Source organism: Pseudopipra pipra, chromosome Z (assembly GCF_036250125.1).
Source record: "Pseudopipra pipra isolate bDixPip1 chromosome Z, bDixPip1.hap1, whole genome shotgun sequence".
NCBI classification, from domain to species: Eukaryota; Metazoa; Chordata; class Aves; order Passeriformes; family Pipridae; genus Pseudopipra; species Pseudopipra pipra.
The window spans coordinates 60,789,959-60,813,383 of NC_087581.1; the positions used below are offsets into that span (position 1 = coordinate 60,789,959).

Sequence of the window (23,425 nt, forward strand, 5' to 3'; positions counted from 1 at the left end):
TAATGAAGAAAGTGGGGAAAAAAGGGAGAAAAGCAAAATAAAAAAAAGAAAAAAGGGAGAAAAATAGCATCCTGATTTTCTTAATATTTTCTTTCCCATGAACCACTGCTGCTGTACAGCAAAAGATGAAACAAACATACAGATTTGATTTCACTTATGAGAGATATGCAGTCACCACAGTGAAAATGGTCATTTAAATGACCCCCCTGGGGAAAGTTTTGGTTTTCATGACGGTGGTTTCTTGGGATTATGAGAACTGCATGTTGAAATTGTTTGCAGAACCTAGATACTCCTTTTCTCCCAGAGTTCTGGGTGTCTCTGAACTGGCAACAGAATAATGAGGGGTCAGCATTTCTTTTGCTTGGGTTTTTTTTCCCTTACTCCCTGCCCTAAAAATACATGCGTTTTAAATACAGGTGGAATAATTTCTGCCAACTATGCAGAGTGGAGAAAATAATTGTTTGCTGAAGAAATTAATGTGATTCTTTGAAGACAGTTCTTTATAACTGTTTTCCTTGCTTTGAAGCAGACTATAATTTTTCCTCCATTTGTGCCATTTTCGGGTGCATTTATTTTGCATTTTCACAACAGGCAGGAGCTCGCCCTCTTCCATCCGTTGCTCCATGGCAGGCAGGACACTTGTCTGGCATGTAGGATGAAGTCAGTGGGAAATGATTCACTGAAACTACTGACGGTAGCTCCTCCAGTGTTGTGCCACCCTTCTCCTCAAGGTTCATGTGAACCCTGTTGCGTTTTCTGTTGAGTTGGGAGTGCTTTCTTTTATTCCACCATCTTATTTTGGATCCTTGTACCATACCTTTGCTTGCCGTCAGGTTTAGGCACGTACTTTCAGAGTGAGTTCAATCAAATAGTGCTTAGCTTCTGTGCTGCTCCGTGGTGTGCTTTCTGTACAGGGCTGAGCTGGCTTTAAACTGAAGAAATCAGGTGCTTCTGCCACTGCAAGGGGAGCAAAGGGTTTCACCAAGTCTTTACTGCCCCAGGGATTGGTAGAGGTGTATATTTCACCACAGATGGTTCTGACTTGGTGAGCTGAGTAATCTCTGTATCACTTCCCACGCTTTGCAGGCAGATTCCAACAAAAATTATTTTGTAGTGGAAAACTGAAGTATTCTGTGACTGCAGAGAAGCATTTTGGTGTAACTTTTTTTTTTCAGATCTTGTGCTTGTTTTGAGTTTGGTTTTTTTGTGGTTGTTGTTGGTGGTTTGTGGTTGTTTGGGTTTTTTTGACTGTAGCAGTTTGACAAGTGTAATACTAAACTGTAGGTTATTTTGATCAATGTAACACACTATTCAGATAAAGAAGTCAGTGGTTGTTAGGGTTAACATGAGAGAAGGACAAGCATACAAAAACTTAACAAACACACTTAAAATCATCTGTGGTTCAGGGGCTTCTTGAATCAGATGTAATTTCAGTTTCTGTAGTAACCCTCACAGTATTCCTTCGGATTGTCCCCATTACCTTATAGAACCCACAGCATCCTGACACATGGATTTCCACAGCAGACCATTGTCTTGGCTTCAAACCTGCCCCATCTAGTTTCACTTGATGCCCCTTTTTTCCTTACAGGAGTAGACAGAGTGAGCAGTAGGTGTCCACTGCCTATTTCCATGATTTTACAAATCTCTGTTTGGTCCTCCCGGTGCCTCTTTTTCTTCCAAGTGCATGGTGTCTTGCTCAGTTTCTGATATATTTGGCTTTTAGCAATAGGGAAGTGGTAATGGCCAAATTTTGCGCTAAGAATTTCATCCTTTGCAGAATCAAGCTTCTCGGAAAAGGTGTTGCACACCTTTTGCACATCCATGTGTGAATGCCTGAATACAAATCTCATTTTTCCAAGATGTGAGTCACCTTGCTGCTTGACCTATGTTCTTTTCCCATCATGTAGGTCTGAGTAAAAAAAAAGAAAGTATTTTCAGTTTCCAATTTTCCTTGTAAGTCTGGTGAAGGGAGGGGTGCAAACTTTAAATCTTATTTTACTCACTGATGTCTCAAATATTCAAGGTGCCCTGAAAATACCTCCCAAGTGGTACTCTTCTACCATTTGGGAAAGGTAACCATGATGACCATCTGTATTCTTACAAAAGCAGCACATTACAGACAGGTACAAATCCTTTCCTTTAAACATAACAGTAACAGTAAAACTGATTTCAGTCTTTTCCACCTCTCCAACCCAGTTTCTGAAACCCTCGAGCAAACTTATTTGTTTAAAGCAAGCACTTTATTTGTGACAGGACCCTTAGAAATTCATAACTCAGCAGGCATACTTGGAAAAAAAATTATCTATAAGTAGATGAACAGAGTAATGAGGAACATTTACTGACTTACACATAGAAAAGTGCTTTAACAAATGCTTCAAAGTGCTTTATATCCCAGCGTTTTCAGTGAAGTTCTGCTTGAGTGGGGGCTGGTTTCATTTTCTGAACTTCTAAAATCCTTGGCATGCTGTTTTTGGTGGGATTTTTGTGATCCAATCCAATCTTCTACCACGCTTTTCTAGAACCCACCCATACAAACCAGACACACATATAGTTCCAACCTTCAGTGACTGGGAGAAACCTAAATTGAATGTGATATAGTGACCTGAAAGTGAAATGTCCTGATAGCTGATTCACATAATCTTTTTTTTTTTTGGAGGGGGGGGGAGGAAAGTACTTTTATTGTCATATTCCGTAATATTCCTCAGCCATAATTTGGTACAAAATCAGAGGGTAGAGGCATACACTCAGACTGACTGAATGCCAGTGAAATGGAAACATGAGCAATATTCCAATTTAACTCCACAGAAACCCACTAGTTAGTAAGTAGTTCAAGTATTTTAGTGCCTGCTGTGTTGCTGCCTACAGGGAAAATACTCTAAGTGCTTCCCTTTTCTCAAAAAGAAAAGAAATTTCCATCTATCTTTTATAAGGCTGTCTTGTCACATCCATTATACAGCATGACACAACCAGCCAGAGGAGGTGTTGTGGTGGTTTCCATTGTATGTTTAGTGAGTAGGTTTTTGTGAAAGGTAGAATACATACATACATACATACATATTGTGGTGGTTTGAAACTCCCAAGAATCTAATTTTTAAGTTTAAGCCCCCATCCCACAGTTTGTCCCTGTGAGAGGGTTTAGTCATGGTATGGACTTGATATCTTTTTCACCCCATGTGGAGAGTTTTCAGACAAAACACGACCATTCATTATTGGGGGAAGGGGAAAATATTTACAAAGGTTTATTTACACCCACATATATATTTACATTAAATTAAATTTCTCCTCTTCTTCAATAGAAGTCCAAGAAGAAAAGAGAAAAGTCTATCACTTCTCAGGCCACAGTTCCTTAATTTCAGTTTTTGTGGCACTGGTTAGTGTCCTTCATTTTCCTGAAGCAGCAGATTTATGTATGGCAGTCAGGATTTTGTTCTTACTTTGTGGAAAGTTCAACCCCGAGCCTGAGCCTTCGGGGGATTTCCTTGTAGATCTTCACTCCTCTTGGGTTAGAACATTGAAGGCAGCTTTCAGTTCAGTCTTACCAAAGCTCTTTTGCTCTGTCCCAGCTCGACAGCTTGATAGAAACAGCAACAGCAGCAGCAGAGGGCACAGCCACCTCCTCCGCATTCCATCCTGGCTCAGCTCTCAGGACAACTCCGGGTTTTCAGCTCCTTTCTCCCTCTCTCTAGCTGCTGCTGCATTTCGGGACTCCCTAATGCTTTGGAAGTCCACCTCTCCTCTTCAGAAAGTCTCTGGTTTTGGGAAAATAATACAGTCTTACCCCAAACCAGCTCTGTTGAGTTTACCTCTGTTTTGTTGCCAGCTCTCCCTCCTGCAGGAACATCTCTGCATCTTTCAGCCGGCTTCACATTTTCTCGCTGCTACTGGCTATCTTTTTGGCTTTTAGCCGTTGCTGTCTCTGTTCAGGGCTGCTCTGCTGCTGCTTTTCAATGTCTTCTGCTGCTGCTGACAGTAAGGAAACTCTTCCAGCTCTTGATTACGGGACCCGGTCCAGCTTTGACACTATACCGGGTCTCCCGTAGCCTCGGCTGGGGTCTGGGGTCTGGGGGCCTGGGGTCTGGGGTCTGGGGGCCCCAGAGGGGCTCACTGGCCCCCTGCCTCCTCGTGGCTCAGATCATGGCTACCTACCTTCTACACTATCTTCACCACCTTCTCTTCCGTTTCTGTGGGTATGTAATTTCCGTAGGGTGCACATGGACTATTGATAGGTCCAGTATTATCAGTGGGGCAAATCATTCTTCATTACTACCTCAGAGAAAAGGTTTTTCATACACATACATACATACATATACACACACACACACACACACACATATATATATATATATACACGCACACACTTACAAATGTAGATCAGTTAACTGTGAAAATGTACATGCCTTGTGCTGGCCTGTGGAATGTCAAATGTGGGGTGCTAATGCCTACATATTTGTAATCCAATATTTTGTCATCCTGCCAGCTTGGCACAAAAAGGCAAAATTATCCTTATTCTGAGAATATTAGGCCATTAACTGGAACATCTTTTAGAACTACTTTTTTCCAGTCCGTGAACAACCAGCTATTTGAGGAAATAGCAAAGAACGAATTCTGGTTTTCAGACTCCAAAGTACACTGTTAGTATTGCAGAATGAAGAAAATGGCAAGAGATTTCCCTGAATAATGTTGGGTTTTTTAACCACTGAACCATTCAATATCCTACTTCATTCAAAAATGCAAAGGGATAATGTGAATTGGAGAAGTGATAGGAGGGATGACCCACAGACTATCAGTTTTGTATAAGGAAGGATTTTTAAAGTGCGTGCATAAATTCTGTATGCTTGTATGTGTGTAAATACAAACTATCTTCTGTGTGCACAGACCAGTGAGATGTCAAGAGCAGCACCACTTGTGACATTTTAGTTATCCAAAAAGCTAATTTTTGTATTAAAAAACAACTTCAGCAGACCAAGAGGAGGGACATCAAGATGATTAGAGGGATGGAGCACCTCTCCTACAAGGAAAGACTGAGAGAATTGGGTCTGTCCAGCCTGGAGGAGAGAAGGTTTTGTGGTGACCTGATTGCAGCCTTCCAGTACCTGAAGAGAACCTACAAGAAACATGGAGAGGGATTTTTTACCTGAGTAGGTAGAGAAGAAACAAGGGGGAATGGATTCAAACTGAATGAGAGTAGGTTTAGATTAGGTATTTGAAAGAAATTCTTTACTGTGAGGGTGGTGAGGCACTGGAACAGATTGCCCAGAGGAGTTGTGGATGCCTCATCCCTGGAAGTGTTCAAGGCCAGGTTGGATGGGGCTCTGAGCAGCCTGGTCTAGGGAAAGGTGTCCCTGCCTCTGGCAGGGTGGGTGGAGCTAGATGATCTTTAAGGTCCCTTCCAACCCAAGCCATTCTGTGATTCTGTAATTCTGTTCTATGAGAATGTTTTTGTTCAGCAGTAACATTCTTGCATACTTCAGACAATGGGGAGTGTGTGTGCATGCATGTGTGGTGTAGACATAGGTATACATGAATAATTAGCGTGAAAGAGTGTGCAGTGTATTACAGAACTGCGTGACATAAGCATCATTCGACTACTTCACCTCTTCTGGGTACATTACACCAACCTTCTCATCGCCATTCTGATGTCTAACTCTTTGGCAGAAGTGGTCCAGGCAGTCACCTACCTCCTTGTTTTGAGTAAGCCTGACACTGAATAATAATTAAAAAAAAAATTCAGATCTTCCTTTTAAATGTAACATTTTCCCTCAACATTTTGATGTCCTGGTTTGATGTCCAAAATAAGAAAAATTAATTTCTGCATAGGCAGCCTCTTATCATATACTCCTTGAGGAAAAGACATGAAGGTTTGAAATCCCTGGAAAGCAGAGATTTCCCAGAGCATTAGTAGGGCACCTAGAAATGAGAAAGAAAAATTCCTTTGGGGATTTAAGGATTCCCTAAATGTCTTCAAACACAACCTTACAGCTACTGAAATATTTAAATTTTAAAAAAAGGTTTTGCAGATAGGGAATAAAAAATATTGTTCTAGTAAAAACAGAGGCTGGTATGCTTATTGACTGCCTTCATTTGTTAGTCCATCTTGGCTACAAAATCTAAAATGAGAAAAGATCTTCAGAAGAGGGAACCTGATCCAGGATGGGGATGAATGGGTGAGAAGAAACGCTCCCCACAAGGTACAGAAGACTGACAAGGGCAAACAGTTGATCCTTTGTAAGAGGGAGATGTTGAAGGGTGGGAAAGCAGTTTGTTCTCCTCTTGAAATGCCTGGGAAAGTTTGCTGCCTACTGAAGGGAGCAGCCTGGGCACAGGTGAGTGCTGTGCTCATGAACAGGACCATGAAAACCCTCAGCTGAGGAAATGACTGTGCTGTCCTTGGTGCCACTTGGTCAGTCCAGCTTCTGGGACCTGGGAAGGGCCAGCTGCTAGTGTGTGCTGGTGGCTTGAATTTTAAACACAGCCAGCTACTGATCCCATATACTTTGCAGGTAAATCCTGTGCAGTCTGGCTTAAACATCTTCTTCCCATTGAGCCCAGAGAAAGCCTTACCACCAGCCTTGCTGGGGAAAAATGAGGTTGCAACTGACTCCCTTCCTCTGTGATGCCACCCACTGCTTTTGTGACACTTTACTGTCGCAAAATCGCACCACACTATCCATGTTTTTGGCCCAGCATCTCAAAAGCAAAATCACATCTTTGTCCCTTTAACTTCTCTCTCAGCTGTTATGCCTGTTTTCTCCCCTCCTCTGGGACTGTGCACTCTGTTGCTGCTCCGGCTGCTGGGAGCAAGCGAGCAGAATTTCTCCTGCTGGCAAGCAACCGGCTCGTCTGGGGCTGGCGTCTCCCCAGAACACTGCTGTTTGCATACCAGCAGGCAGAAGAGCAGGTGAAATGGGACTGGTGACATCTGTACAGATGCATTTTACTGCTTAAATGCTGTTACGAATCTGCTACCCTTAAAGCCTCCGCTTCTCTGACAAGATATCTCTCTCTCTCTCTCTCTCTCTCTCTCTTTCTCTTTCTCTCAAATAATTTTTCCAAGGAGAAAAGGAAAAGGCAGACAGAAATAGAAGGCAAGAGACAACAGCTTGAGGACCAGATACTTCAGCTGCAGCATTTCAAGGTAAGGGACTGATGCCAGAAATGATGGATTGACTAAATCTGTTCATTATTAGACATGCAGATCACACGTCTGAAAGCTGGGAAAAGCCCACTCTGACATGAAGCAGCATTCACTGCCGAAGCCTATCTCTTGCAGTGATCATGTCCTGCCTGCTTTTCATTCTGTGATTCATGTACAGGACCACGTTGTTTAAATGGTTTAGGAGCATGGAGTCGGGAGGGTGTGAGTGCAGGCAGCACAGCTGTGCTGTTATTATTAAACACTGTTATTTATTATACATAATGGTAAGACACCAATCGCTGTGGATTGGGTGTGCACTGCATGGCTTCAGCAAGCACTTTCTGTCTGCAGAGCTGCATTGGATTTCTCTGGTGCCTGGTTAGATTTTGTGTGTGTGTGTGTGTGTGTGTGTGTTGCAGAAGGAGTGTTAGTTAGCACCCGTCTCTGTATGTGCATAAAGATTTAAATGTAGGATGAAGTTATTATGCATACATGGCATAATAAAATGGGCATGTATGTACATGCAGGGAAGGTGTTGATGCTTATGTGTCTGTCTACATGGAGAGGCACCTTGATATTTAAGAAGGTGCTGAGCAACACCAGTTCCTGTTGGTCTCCATGACAGCTGCATATAGCATCGTTTGAAAGCCATCCTTGCCATTTCTGTCATTTATCCCACCTGTCAGTAGCATATTTGTGCATAGCAAAGATAAGAACAAAAACATACATGTGATCTTTTGTAACTGGAAAGCAATTTTTGGTCAGATCTTCTTAGATTAGTTCAGTAGGGGAGCCTGAGGAATTTCAGTGATTAAAATACCTGAGAAAGATGATCAGAACTGGACAGTTTATCCTTGCAGCAAGAGAGCTGAGCTTTGTTTTTAAAATTAAGATATTTAGCTTGCTTGTGGAATAATATATGTGTGTGTGAGCAGTGCATCTGCATGGGGAGATGATGCAGAATATCTCTGCCCACACATGCACTTGAAGACCAGACTTCAAGTTATGCTACAGACAGGATCTTTCTCCTGCATCTCCAAGACCCTGCTTCATGTTTTGCAAACTATTCCCCCTTTTCTGGTAAACATGATGCAGTTAAGCCCAAGTAATTGATGTCAGCCTACACAAATGCCCCATCAGGTTTACCCTCAGTCTGTGAATGTCACATATTGTCTTTGGTGTTTCCAATAAAAGATGTGATTGCATTTCAGTGGGGTAACAGGATTTGCCATTTTGTTCAGGCTGCCATTGACAACAGGCAAGGCACATTTTTTCTGATGACTGTAGGGTGATGCAGCAGGGCAATAAGATGCTGTTCCAGTACCTTAATAATGTTTGTTTTTTTTTCTTTTTGCTACAAACTGATGACTTCCTTTATCATGTTAACTGTTTCCAAGCAAACTGAATTATGATTCTTCATGAAATTCTTTAAGAAGAGCCTTTTGGAAAGCCAGTTCTGTCAATTCCCTGATTCATCTGATTTGTTTTGATGTAGCTGTTGCTAAAATGAATTTTATCATCATGCATAAGAAAAAGTAAAAACCCTCGAAGTGGTGCAGTGGGATCAGCCCCTGGCTGATGTAGACTGGCATTGCCTTCAGCCCTGCTATGCTGATTGCCACTAGTGGAGGTTCATTTTTGCTGCATGGATTTCTTCAGTGACACACTTGAAAAATAGCTGTTTCCCTTCATTTTTTAGCCCACAGGCTGGAGCAAGAGCAATAATCATACAGGAAGCTAAGGGGAGATCAAGGCACAGAAATTTAAGGGCACAGAGATTTAAAATGGCAGCTTTTTCAGCTTAAAGCACAGTCAGACTTAAGGTCTGTAATGCTGAGTGCAAGGATGAGCAACAAGATGTGATAGGATCTTCCCTACCTCTGTGTTCAGTGGCATCACTTGTCACCAAAGGACAATTGTGCTGCTTTTACAGGAATGGTCATGATTACTGCTGCTCCAGGAGCTGCCTGTACTACCAAACAACTATCTGTTGGGAGACATAAATAAGGTGATAGCAGAGGTCCAGCTGGGATTGCAGAGTTCATATTCATTGCTGCTAGGACCTTCCTAAAAAAAATGAAATTAAAAAAAGGAATGTAGCAGCACTGGCTGGTAGTGTTTCTGTTTCTCTATGCAGACAGACTAAGCAAACTGTATTTTCTTTTCATGCATCGTTCAGTGTTCTGCTTGGTTAGTGGAGTGCTGACCAAAATGATATTTGACCTGCCAGGCTGATTTGTTCATTTGCAAAGCTGTGTATCCTCCTCCCACCTGCCCAAGGCTCTCACTCACCTCACCCTGCTTGTCCTGAGCCTCTCCAATTCAGGGGCTCCAAGTCTAATATGAATATAATCCCCCAGTCTGATATGGCTCCTCAGTCTGACACACAGAGGTCAATATAAGTGCATCTATTTTCCTTCAGAGTGCTAGGTAGAACATGAATTATTTCCTGAATTATGTGGATTTCATCTAATTCTGTGCAAGACATAAATCCAGGCCAAAAAGACCAACTTTCCTAGGAAGCCCCTGTATTTACTCAAAATGCTGTGAGGCTGTTGATGTCTGTGTAGAGTGTAAGGATTTCATATCAGTGTGCATTAAAATCTGCTGTGAAGAAACCTTTGAAAAAAAAATCTGGGTTAATCCTGTGTCTGCAGTGTCTGAGTTGATCCCACAAGCATAAGAGCTTGAATTCACCCAAAGACAACCAGTATTCAATGGATTTGCTTCATTTTTGTGAAATGTCGGAGTAATTTGCATTCTAAAATAACACTGTGTAAAACAGCACGTCTAGTTACCTCATAAAGGTTCTGGAAGCTACAGCATTTCTGATAATTTCAGACAATTTTATTCATATTGGAAAAATATCTAATGGAAACAGTTTATTGCAAGTGTTTATGCTGTATTACCTACAGTTTTCAAGTTGCTGATGCTAATTAGACCTCTGACAAAATGACTTTACCACCAGTTAGTTCATTTTTCCCTAGTTACATATCTGACTGAAAATAAGGCAGCAGCAGCTGCTGCCCATTGTTTTAGGCAGAGCAGCCCATTAAATACTAGACCACTAAAAGTCAGAGCTGAATGTGAGCAAGGTTTTGGCAACACATGTTGCAAAGGCTCTTAAGAATGAGGCTGGTGGCTTTATGGCTGAGGATGTAGGACAAAAATGTGGCTCAGCTATTGACGGTCTGTGTGAGATTCAGAGTTAATCAAGTGAAACCTTCCGAGCGTTAAAATCTGAAGTAGGAGAGAATCCAGGGTAGTATAGGATCTAAAAGCTGAATTCCCTTCTTGCTGACAGTGAAAGCGAATCACTGCAAAGTACGGACGTTGGTGGACACAGAGTGCCCATGTAGTACCTCCAGGCCACTGGGGCTCTCTGTTGAAGGCAGGAGGAGTATTTGTCTACCTTGCAATCAGATGCGTCATTGGAAAGGCCCTTGGTGTGGGAAAAAGTATAAAGATGCTTTGAAGCCCCATTTTTTGAGACTGAACAGGTTTGTTTACTCTAATAAGAGGCAATTTAGAAGAGTTCTCCTAACCTCCCCCCGCTCCAGTCCCTAATGCCAAAATAATGCTTTTCCCTTCATATAATACAAGGTCAATTTTGTTGTGTTTTTAACAAGACAGAGTTTCAACTTCACCCCTTAATGGTTTCTTGGCTATATGCCTACAAATGGGGCTTGCCATGTCCATGGGAATTGGAAGTGCTACCAGCTTCTGTAGTTTAAAATCAGAGAAGTGGTCAAAATTCACCTTACACCAAACACCCTGTCCACAGTCCAAATACACTGTCTGCAGTATCCATCAAAATGATTTGGTTTCTGGAGAAAGATAAAAATTTATTTTGATTGAATAGTTGAACAGAAGGTTCAACCTATGAGCAACAACATTTTTATTAACTTGTTCAGATAGGCAGCAGTTGTGGAGGCCTGTTTTAACAGAGATGTTTACTATTTCAAATGAACTCCAGGGTAGAAGCATTTCTTCCAAGATCTGGCTGCCTCTGTAGTTAGTTGAACAGAATTTCTATAATTGTTTACTGTAGCTCTGTTTGGTGGCCGATGGTAATAAAATAAACAGCACAAAACCTCCTAATTGGATGAAAAATCACTTCACTGCAGTTACTTTAACTATTACAATAAATCCATTTCCACAGTTATTTTAGTTCTGGAGTGGTATAAATATTAGGGACCTATTTTTGTTAACGTTTGCTTCCTAAAGACTGCAGTTCATGAACACAATCTCTAACATAATTGCATCTCTACTCTAAAGGAAAGGAAAGCCTTTTTATGTTAGGAGATTTTGTTAGAGTATGGTTTTAGCTGAAACTAACTCTTCTATAAATAAATTCTAATTTTATAGTTCCACAGTTACATTGTTATCCTCAATTTATTCTATTCTTATAATAATTGCTGTCAGAAAATGTTAATAGGTGTATCTGTCTTTCTCTCTATATATACAACATTGTGGAAAAACAGAGATAACTTTTGCCAATGAAGGAATCTTGTTACTTCTTTGCCATGATTCCCTTTAGGATTTTCAAGTAAATTAATCGTTAAACCAAATGGCAACTCAGTCAAACACACAAAAAAGTTTGATGATGTCATACAGTCTCGATTCCTTACAGGGTCAGCGCAGTATTTCCCAAAACCTAGTTTAGAGATGTGAGACAGTGAAGATGATATCTGTTGCTCTTTCCTTATCCACCAATGCTTTATGGCTCCGTCATAGAAGGCTACCATATCTGTCAGACATGATTTAGTGAAGCCATGTTGACTGTCACCAATCATCTCCTTGTTTTTCATGTGCCTTAGCATAGTTTCCAGGATGATCCTGCTCCATTATCTCACCAGGGACAGAGATAAGACTGACTGGCTTATCATTGCCCAGGTCTTCTTTATTTTTTCCCTTTTTAAAAATGGAGGATATGTTTCCGCTTTTCCAGTCGCTGGGAACTTCACCAGTCTGCCACAACTTCTCAAATAAGGTGGATAATGGCTCAGCTCCCTCTTCTGCCAGATGTCTCATCAGATCCCATGGACTTGAGCAGCTTCAGGTTCCTTAGGTGCTCTCAAGCCTGATGCTTTCCTACAGTGGGTGGTTATTCCTCCTCCCAATCCCTGCTTTTGCCTTCTGTGTCTCAGGCTGGAGCACTTGCCCGTGAAGACTGACGCAAAAAAGTCATTGAGTACCTCAACCTTCTCCATGTCTCAGGTGATCAGGACTCCCGTTTTCTTCTAGAGAGGCCCCACATTTTCCCTAGTCTTCCTTTTATCCCTGACATATCTGTAGAAGCTTTTCTGTTGTCCTTCATGTCCCTGGCCATATCTAATCCCATCAGGGCTTTAGCTTTCCTAACGTGATCCCTGGGTGCTTGAACAATCTCTTTGTATTCCTCACAGGCCGGTGTCCTTGCTGATACTCTCTGTAGGCTTTCTTTTCATGTTTGAGTTTGCTCAGGAGCAACTTGTTCATCCACACAGGCCTCCTGGCATTTTCTTCTTTGTTGGGATGCATTGCTCCTGAGCTTGGAGGAGGTGATTCTTAAATATCAACCAGCTTTCTTGGGCACCTCTTTCTTCCGGAGCTTTATCCCATGTTAGTCTGTCAAACAGATCCCTGAAGAGGCCAAAGTCTGCTCTCTTATGTCCAGGGTAGTGAGCTTGCTGTGCACCCTCTTTGCTGTTCCCTGAAACTTGAACTCCACTGTTTCATGGTCAGTGCAGCCCAATCTGCCCTTGAGCTTCATATTTCTCACCTGTCCCTTCTTGGTGGTGAGAACAAGATCCAGCATAGCACCTCTCCATCTTGACTTCTCTGTCACTTGGAGGTGAAAGTTATCATCACGGCATTCCAGGAACTTCCTGAATTGCTTATGCCCTCTCTGTGTTGTCTCTCCAACAGATACCGGGGTGGTTGAAGTCTCCCATGAGGGGGGTTTGTGAACATGAGGCCACTTCTGTCTGTCTATAGAGAGTCTTATCAGAAGTTCTGGGGCATGGAGAGGTTTAAGCTAATTTGGAGAGAAATTTGTATTTTGAGATCACAGGGGACCCCTGTTTGTCCCATTATGTGTATTAGCACCTTTGGGCTGATGCCCACCTTACCCTGGGAAGTTTGTCTACCACTAGAATTTAAACTGAGAATTGAGAGGCACTCTGCCTCTCTGCTAACCTGTTTTATGATCCAGAAGAGAAATCCAGATTTATTAAGCCACAAAGGGAGTGGGAGAAGGAATAGGACTGCACAGCATAACTGTTTAGGGCTCTGCTCTATCTGTATTTCTTAGAGAGTATGAAACCTTAAGATATCTTTGCTGAGAAGTACCACTTTGAAAAGAGGGTTTTAAAAAAATCCTTGTATGCTTTTTTTTTTTCAAATAGTCAGAAAACAAAGTAACTATCCCCAGTTAAAATCTTTTAGTCATAATAGAATATCCAGGCCAGCTACACAAACTGACGACTGCAGAAAGATGAGAGCTCTAGTCGTTTAACGGATGTTTCTTATCTGCTTTCACGTCACTGAAACACAACTGAGTATACTGTAATTATTCTGGTATGAACCCATACAGGCAGGACTGCCTTGAAACACTTGGCACTTACATTTTAACCAGTAACCAGGTCCTTCTAGCACTTCATAGCCACTCTGGCAGATTTTTCTTTAGCCAGAACTGTGTCAAAGTAGCTGAAGGATGCTTACCTTACTTCAACCCCAGACCCTCCCAATGGCCTGAAACATGCTCAAAAATGAGTTCACATTACTTGAATCCAGCTTTTTAAAACAATGAATGTAAAAAACTTTAAGACTAGAAAAGAAAGGAATCTCTGAAATATAGCTTTTCTTTTTGCCTCTTTTGACTTACATGTGTGCGTGGAAAGGAGTGATAAACTGAAGCCAAGGACAGATTGAAGTTAGAGAAGAAATTATTCTTTCGGGAGACAATAGTAAAAACAATTGTGGCTGTGTAGTAATGATGATAACTTACAAAGCCTATTTGTTTGGGGGGAAGACGTCTGACAATTTTAGAAATCTGAGACTGTTCATTATTCCAAAAAGGATTATTTTTTAATTATTTTTACTTTTCTCACAACCATACTTTACTTCCTTTGAAAAAATGAAGTGAATACTCAGGGAAAACCAAAGCATACCTAAATTTCTGGCACCAGGAGGTAAAAGTGTGATCAAATTCTTTTCATGGGAGTATCTGCAAAAGGGGGTCTTATTCAATTTTTTCAGTCCAGCCACATGAAGTCCAGAAACTTCAGCTAGCTTGAAGCTATTTTTTATTCCACCTCCAAAATTCTCTGGGAATCAGAGAAGGTCTCATGGAGTTATAATTTATGTGTGAGGCAACCCTGGAGGTCTCCTTGTGCTCCTGCCAACAGAAGCAGGTTTGTCCCATGCCCATCCTCATCCCATTACATTCGGACTCTGCCCAGAATTAGAAATCCCACACTTCCTTTGGGAAACCTGCTCTGAGGTCAGGCCAGCATTGTCATTGCAGCATCCCCTTTTGCAAGCTGTGTCCCTGCACTGCTGGGACAGCCCATCGCCTCATCCCTCTCCTCACTCCTGCAGCAGCCAATGGCGCTTGTTTATGGTCTGTTCTCATCATGACGCTTAACCTTGCCACAGGTGAGATACCAAACAATTGCACAGAGCCATCATTATCATCTTGCCATGAAGAAGTCTGAAAATTTAAATGACTTCCTAAAGAGACATACTGAAAAATAAACCCTAACTCTCCAGCATAACCCCCAACTCTCCAGCTGAGGTATATGTGTGATTGATTTCACCTGTTACTTCAAGCAAAACTTCCTGGTAGCCTGGATGCTTAGAAAATGTATGAGGAAAAGAACCTGTGTTTGACTTAACTGTCACCCTATTGTTCATTTTGTTTCGCCTCAATTTCATCTCAACTCTATAATGATTATTAGAAATTTTTACCTTGTATCGTGCTTTACCTGTGATCCCCTTCACTGAAACTAGTCTGTACAGACAGGGCTCTGTAGCTGATGAATGATCTAACAAGAGAGACACAGACTTCTTACCTACTTTAGAGTCTTGACAATGTCTCTTGCTGTGGTAGGTTTCCTTGCAGCCGAAACAGCTTGGGTTTTAGTTCATCTTCTTCATCTTTGTGTGGAAACAACTGTCTACTTGATTTACAAAGTTAAATAAATGGGACCTGAACAATTTAAAAGCAATGCACACAAAATATTTACAGTGATGATCTTGCTAATAAATGGGAAGTTTACTCTGAAAACATAAACCGATTGATGCTTTTTTCCTGCAAAACTTCCTAATTGGGCATTTATGTACAGCTGCAGTTTCAGTTCCTGTGAGTTTTTAAGCAGACAAAGCACGAGACCTTCATGAAAAAGCTGTCTATAGCTATCATCATACCCACCCCCCAGATCACTTGCCATAGCCATGCTTTCTCTGTGCATCTGCAGCTCCAGCTCACACTGAAGCTGTGCTGTCACAGCCCTTTGCCTTACCATGGGGGCACCAAGCCAAGACGCAGCCCTTCCCCAAGTGAGCACAAATCATGCCAACTTTCTCAGTCTTCCCTCACCCGTTTCTGCAGTCATGTTGCACTGTTTAACGTGTTCCTGTCTGCTCTGTTGCTGTGCTGAACGTGTGCTTTGAGAAAAAGCAGTGGCTGAGTAAATACTCAGGGGAGCTGAAGGGCAGTCAAATGTACCAGCTACAGCAAGCAAACAAGAGGGAAAGATTATTTCTGCAAAGTCTTTTGGCTGTCATGATTCCATGTGGTAGTTATAATAGTGTCTGTTGTTTATCTTTATTTACTTACTTACTTGCTTCTTTTGTTATTTATTTCCTCATCTCCTGATATGCACCCCCTTTATACCCCCAGCCTGGTGACTCACTGATGCACTAGCAAAACTCTGTTACTCCAGGAGCTATAGGGAAAGAGGATACAGGGGTCTTTGGGGACAGGCAGAGCACTAGTCCCTTTGGTGAGTAGACTGCCTTGGAGATCCTGGCCTTGGTGGTCCACTGCAGTAAGGGTTTTATGAAAAGGAAAAACTTGGACAAGTTACCTGTACCTGTGTGGCTGAGAAGAAGCTTAGGAAGAGGTTAAGCCATCAGTCTCTAATGACTGGTTACAAAAGGTTGTCAATTGTGGTGACCACATCTAAATAAGCTGGAAAAAATTAAGTTAATGTGTTTTAATGTTCTATGTGATGAATACACATTAACCAACTGCTGGAAAATCTTTGCAATTCTTGGACTAAATGTAAGCTCCTTAAAAAAATTTTAAGATGTCACTTCCTTAAGATATTTCTAAGAAATGTTTTGTTCATTTCCTGAACAAAGAATAACAACAACAACCTTGCAACTCTGCAGGATAATATTTAATCTGCTTTATAAACATGCTGTTTGCTCTTGGCTTGGCTAAGCTTCACCAGCTATCATAGCTTTTTTGTTGAATCATACTTATCTGAGCTATGGCACTGTGATTGAAGTAAAGACTACAATCCAGCTACAAGTTTTTCAGCTTGGTTTAATTCCCTAATCTGGGCAATCCTTGAATCATATCCATCTATCATGCAGGCATGCTCTTTAGGCTAAAATAAGTGTCTGAGATAACTGGAAAGGCAACAAAAAGTTTTGCTGCTACGCAAAACCAGATCATACCAGCAAACTGGAAATGGCTGCTTGTCCTGTTCCAGGGACAGTCATACCATACAAGGCCACATCCATCTTGCAGCAGAGCAGAGTTAAATCTCTTGTGTTTGCTGAGGACCACACCTCTCTTTTGTTTTGCAAGCAGATTCTCTCACAATGAAAACCCACATAGCAAAACTCTGCATCAATCTGGGCAGAGTCAGACTGTTTCATTCGCCTAATGGAAGATTAAATACTACAGCATCACTCGGGAATACATTTTGAGAAGCTATTTATTTCGAGATGGACCTACCTGCCCATTCAGCTTTTGCCTACAGCTCCTCTCTGCATTTGCGTGTTTAGTCATAAATGGTTAAGGGCATCTAACATGCCTGCTTATGCTGCAGCCATGCAAATAATCTTTTTTTTTTGTCTTTTTTTTGGAAGGCAAGGGAAGGCCTGCTGGCAAAGGAACAAGTCTTTCTATAATTTCAGTACGTGTCCCAGTAACCTCTTTGCTAGTGCTGGCAACACTGCTGCGCATCAGCAGGTCAGACCCAGACATGCTGGGTAGCCTGTACTAGCTGGGTTAGGGCCAGCTGGATGATCGGGGAAGCTGCACAAAAATATGGCAAGCAAGAGATGCAGTATTCAGAGTGGCTACAGGAACAAGGTAGGCAGGACAAGGGAGCAATCCCAGAAAAGTTTTAGTAGTGGTCATTCCTACACTTGTGTCTCTTGCAAACTCAGTTTTATCAGGGCAGATGCTCGTGAGCATGCGTAAGCAGAGTAGGCTCTGCTGCCCTGGAAAGCCTTCCCTCTTGTAACTGATCCAGCGGGTGACAAACCTGCAGTCCCTGGATGGGGGCTCCAGGTAGCTGCCAAACAGTGAAGTCAGGCTCATTGCTGCCTCCAGAGTTCCAGATCTGCCTGAAAACCTCACCCTCTTTATACTCAGGGAACTTTCTGAAATGCAAAGAGCCAATCTGAAATGCAGCCAGTTATGCTAACACCCTAATGAGTGTATTTGGGGGTAATATCTGACTCACACTGACAGGTAAAAGAAGAGGTCTGTTGCACTCTTTTAGTAGGGCATAGGCTGTTTATATGCAGATTTGAGAATATGGGGAACTAACCTTTTAAATTCATGTTTTTTCAAGACAAATACTGAATGCATAGAGAGAGAAAATAATTTCATTTTAAAAAATAATTCCGCTATAATTTGTAAATGTCTCATGATCTTCAAGCCTCAAAATGCAAAGACTTGGCAAAAATTCAATTTGGCAAAGTTTTCAGTAAAAGTGCCTTTGATGTTGTCCTATTGGTTGCAGTGGAATTACATCAGGGATCATTATGGCAGGGGAGGTTTAGGTTGGAGATTAGAAAGAGGTTCTTCACCCACTGGGTGGTTGGGCACTGGAATAGCCTCCCCAGGGAAGTGGTCACAGCACCAAGCCTGACAGAATTCAAGAAGCATTTTAATGATACTCTCAAAGACATGGTGTGACCCTTGGGGATGGTCCTGTGCAGGGCTAAGAGCTGGACTTGATGATCCTTGTGGGTCCCTTAAAACTGAGCGTATTTTTTGATTTTATGATTATTGCCTGTTTTCTGTGACAGAGAAGACCATCATTACCCTCAATAGTCCACATCCAGAAATGTTTCTCAAGAGCAAGCACATTTTATTGGATGAGGCTGTCTTGGGTCAACTTTTGAACTTTGTTTCTCCTCAGGATTATTATCTTCCTTGAAAATTCCCTAGCAGACAGAAAAGTGCTCCACTTTAGCAAGCACTGCTTTCAGGAAGAGATAGTACTGATTGCCCCTCTAAGAACTTGCAAACACAAAAAACACCCAGAGTTCTTTGAAGGAACTACCTTAAAAGGTAGCAGCACAGCAAGGACTGTTTTTATGTTGTCATAAAATGTCAAATAGCAAGTCTGGCAAATGTATCTGGTCTCAGGTTAAGACACTGTCATACTGTATGTGGGACTGGAAATGTGTTATTCATATGAGAAACTTTATGGAAGTTGGTTTGAAATCAGCAAGACCGGTGGTTAGAATTAATCAACTTGCACAAAGCAGGGAGTCAAGAAGTGACATGGAATAGGCATAATGGTATATGAAAAGGGTGGTAAAAAGTTTTACTTGCTGTAATAAAATGTCCCCTGATACTTAAACTTTTGATGCAATATTAAAGCAAAATGCAGCTTTACTGAAAGTAAAGATTTTCTTTGCATACAGCATTAATTCTACTGAGTGCATTTGAGAAGCTATGCATTATTTCCTTGCTAGCACTAAAAGTAAACAACTTAAAGCCCTCAGGCTTTACTGTCCTGAAGCATGAAACTGGAATAAATAGCACGTAAGATTGCTGTGCACTACTTTTATGGTCAACACTGTGTCTACTCATTCAAACATTTGGTACGATTTCTTTCTGTCCTGTCCAACATCTGTTCACTTATTTCTGCCCTCACCATGCTCTCTTCACATAATTGTGACTTCGGTGTTTTCCTTTTTTCATGGTGCAAAAGCCACTCTGTATTCCAAAGTTTTAACAAATTAAACAGAGTGGAGCTGCCAGTTATCTTTCAATCTCAGTTCTGTGCAGACAAACCAAATCACCTGAGAGCAGTGACTATCTAGAGCATCGCAAGATCAGTGCCCTTTCCAGTTCAGTAACAGCAAGCCTTTTTAATGACATGATCTAATTTCTGCTGAAGGATTTAACCCAGAACAAATTGTTCTCTTGTAGTAAATGAAGGAATACTTACACCAGACTGTACATAGCATAGCTGTTGCTGTATCAGTAAAGCAGTGCCTTCTGAAAGTACAACACTATATTCATAATATTCACATATTTCAGTATTGGAATGAGCTGTACAAATACCTGTATTTTTACTGTGAAGTGCCAGGCAACTCTTGGAGCCTTCTACAATTTTGACAGCACTTAATCATACAGCACAACTTTGGTGCATAAAGGGAGCTCCAAGATGCAGTAGAGAGTTAAACCAGACAATGAAGAATAAATGCTGAAATACTAGTGCTTTTGGCTGTTTAAGTCACAGACCATAAAGCAAATGCACAACATTGTTGAGCAGGGGTAGCTCATACAGATAGGTATTTTTGGGCTCCATCCTCATGCAAGTCCTCTGCTTTTAGCACATTCGAGAAACACCTCCTATTTGTCCTGGGATAAGATTTTTTTTAAGAAGCATAACCCAGATTTCATGGCTGTGGAGGACAGATGGCAGCAAACTCTTTTGTTTCTAAGCCACATCTGACTCTCATTTGCATCTGTCTGGGCTGTCTTGATGTTGTCTGCCTCACTAGACTGTCTCGTACTCAGGAGCTGTGCCCAGGCGCCCAGCACAGCCCTACCTATTGTGCCCTACCTACCCTTGGTCTCATCATGTGTCCCAGAGCCTTCCCTACATGTTTCTGATGAAAATGCCCTGGGAAATGTTTGCTAAAAGCAGGTGAGAGATTCTTCCACCCCTGCCCACTGCTTCAGCACTATGCCAGTCATCTGGCATGGGAGAAAATGTTTCCTGCATGGCAAGATGTTTGACCAACACCCCCTGATGTGGACCTGCCTGTTAGCCTGTTGTATTTGCAGTGAGTGTATAAATATGCACAAGCTCAACAGCTTGCCAGATAGACTCTCTGCATTATAAGAAATGCTTCTTATATGTGTTTCCATTTCCTGGCCTTCTTGTCTAAATTCCTTGGTATAGTATTTAACAAATGCCTTAAATTTCATCTTAAAAAGGAAAGTCAGAAACATCAAAGCTACTACTTTTCCTGTTTTATATAAAATATGCTGACATTTCACCCAAGAGGGAGGATTTTTAGTAGATCATAGCATTCTTGTCTCTAAATATGTCTTTTTAAAAATCCCATTGATATTTTCCAGTTTCAAATTCATGCTATTAATAGGTCAAAAAAAAAAAAGAAGTTTCTGCAAGAATGAAACCATGTGATATTGTAGCTTAAGTATTTCACATAAACAGAGACTAAAACAAAAGCTCAACAAAGTATTTTGTGTACAGCAGTTATACTGAAGGGACCGGCTTCTCCATGTGTGAGCATAGCATGAAGACTCTGTAAAAGCACATTGAAATACGCCTGGATTTTGTCTGTCCTCCTGTAGCAAATGAGGAGTGACTGCTAACTGAATGTCTTCAGTGCTGTCCAAGCAGCACTTTGTCAAAGGCTTTATTAGCACTGCTGGAGCTACGTCTAAAACAGGTTTAAAACAGAGAAGACTGCCTTCATCTTCAGAGTGTGGTCTTTAGAAACTTGGGAGTTTTTTTCCAACTGAGTATCACTCCAGGTTGTAGATTCGAGACTACAGCTAAATATGATACATGCAGCAACATAATTCCTCATCCAACTGGTCCACATTTCAAAGAAAAGTCAGCCATTTGCGGAAGAGCAGTTAACCTCCACAAGGCTTTGCGCTACATCTAGCCCAGCAGGTACCTGCTAAGCTGTGCTACTGAGACTTTTTAAATGCCAAAGCACAGGTTGTTAAATACTTAGCACCTTAAGAGCTGTAAATCCATCTTTGGCTCTCTCACTTTGCTTCTTGGTACATGTGATGACTTGGGAGTCCTCAATAGCACAGTGAGTTTGAATGAGCTGATGAAAATTCTATCCAGTAATCAGCTCATTTGAACACGAAAGCAAAGATGGCACAGAAAAATTTCACTACCAGCCCATGAAATGTGGCAGAAAACACTAGCAGATGGTAATGCCAACAAAAGGAGTAGAAAACTGCAGAAGCTGTGGCTGGAGACAGCCATTCCTAATGTTTTGGGAACTAACACCTTGGAGGCCATGAGCAAAGCTGAGTTCAACTAGGTAAAGAACGTCACCAGCACCAGCAGGTCCAACTGTTGAATGTGACTTCATGGGACAAGAGCATGACACCTTTTCTGTCATGCAGATGTCCTAATTTATATAGATATCACTTTAAATTCACCTAAAAACCCTCTCATGCAGAGCACAGTTAAAGTCAGTGAAAGGTGGAGTAATTTATAAAGTATCATTTGCTTGTGTGTTTTGTGTTGCTTTCTGTCTGCTGTCTTACTAAAATCTAATTACCTGATGTCAAATAGGTTATGGAGTGACAAGAATAGTTTGTGCATAGATACTATGTCTATAAATACACTCAAAAACTAGCCAGAAAGCCTTGTCTGTCATGTCAAAAATCTTTCTATTTTGGGCAAGGTTGGAAGCCTGCTTTTGGTGGTAAATATTTTCCCTTTATACATAGATTGCTCAAGTCAAGTTCCATTCCAACAACAACATGGCATTGAAAAGGCACACATGCACGTTGGGGTTGCCTCTGAAATCCAGTTTCCTTGAACTGATCATTTCCTTATTAACTCCTCTTCACAGGAGAGGAGCTGGTTCCTTGAACTAGCATTGACAATCACTTCGCAGATTCAAAACTAAGTCTCCCCTTTACTGATCAATGCAAGGGACATGTTTGGTTAGTCCCTTGGCTGACCTTTTTTTCCAACATCTCAGTTTTCTTTTTGCCAAGGGGCAAAGTCCTGCTTAGCTTTGGGCTCCTGATACAACAGGTGCTTGTCCTGTCTGCCAACTGATCTGCCACATTCCTCTGGCAGGATTTCTGCCAAACAGGGACCACAGATGTGCAATGTAAAGGATGGCTTCCAACCAGTGCACCTCCACTAGTGAACTCTCCTGGAAAAGCTGCAGCTGGATTAAACAACCAGGGTGAGGCAGTAACCAGAAATTCAGTGGGGACAGTCTAATATTCAGAAGTGAAGGCAGCTCCTTCTCAATATCCAGATGGTTTTTTGTTCAATCTGATCCTAAGATATGGGTTTTTTTACCTTACAGTCAAAAGCTCTTCGGGAAAAATGGCTGCTACAGGGAATTCCTGCTGGCTCTGCAGAAGAGGAAGAAGCCAGAAGGAGGCAGTCAGAAGAGGATGAGCTGAAGGTGAAAAAGCTGGAAGAAAACATACACAGGTAGAGACAGTTGCCTTTAGCTTTGCCTAAGAACAGTCACTCTTGTTATGGCTGGGGGCTTTCCTTTCCTGGGTCCCCAACTCTGGCAGCAGCTGATGGCAGCCGCCCAGAGAAGAGTGTAAGAGGCAGTCACAAGTACAGCCAAACATGCCCAAAATTTGTCTCCTAAATGTCCATGATTTGTAAGATAGAGCCATTGTGTTATCTTTGTGTTTAATCAACTTTTATGGATTACTTTCATGAGGAAGTTAAAAAGAGGCTGAGTTGCCTCTTCAGATACACATGTATGACTTGATCAACACTCAAGAGATTCTCCATTGCTTTACACCTCCTACAGCCAAAAGGAGTTCAAAGGGAGCAGCATTCTTTTGCACTCACTTTTCACTGGTGCAAATGACTTTTTGAAATGCAACAGCAGATGCCACCAGCAGATCAAATACCTACTGCTTTCAGAAGCAAAGTTTGGGTGTTAGAATTATTCCCTTTTATCAGTTTACCATTGCAGTCTGAGTTGATATTTGTCCTCTTTTTTTGTGTTTCCCCTTGTTTTGCCACAAACAATAAGCTCTAAACCTCAGAAGGAAAATGCTTTTATTCCTCACAGAAGAAATTCCAGAGCTGTTTCTACCATTTAGCTGAT

The 23,425-nt window shown here is 41.6% G+C and overlaps 1 protein-coding gene across 7 annotated transcripts in view; it reads left to right on the top strand.

Annotated features, from left to right (window-relative positions):
- Positions 1–23,425, top strand: part of PALM2AKAP2 (PALM2 and AKAP2 fusion) — a 269,801-nt gene that overhangs the window by 40,606 nt on the left and 205,770 nt on the right. For 2 of the 7 annotated variants that reach the window (XM_064641773.1, XM_064641775.1), the window contains exons 1-3: positions 6,742–6,898; positions 7,055–7,135; positions 22,655–22,785. Coding sequence is in view for 3 of the 7 variants with exons in the window: in XM_064641785.1 (XP_064497855.1) it covers positions 6,614–6,898; positions 7,055–7,135; positions 22,655–22,785 (497 nt within the window). In the remaining 4 variants the exon portion in view is untranslated. Of the gene's footprint in view, positions 1–6,598; positions 6,899–7,054; positions 7,136–22,654; positions 22,786–23,425 lie in introns of those variants that run through there. The other 5 variants (XM_064641776.1, XM_064641784.1, XM_064641785.1 and 2 more) reach the window with 4 other exon arrangements.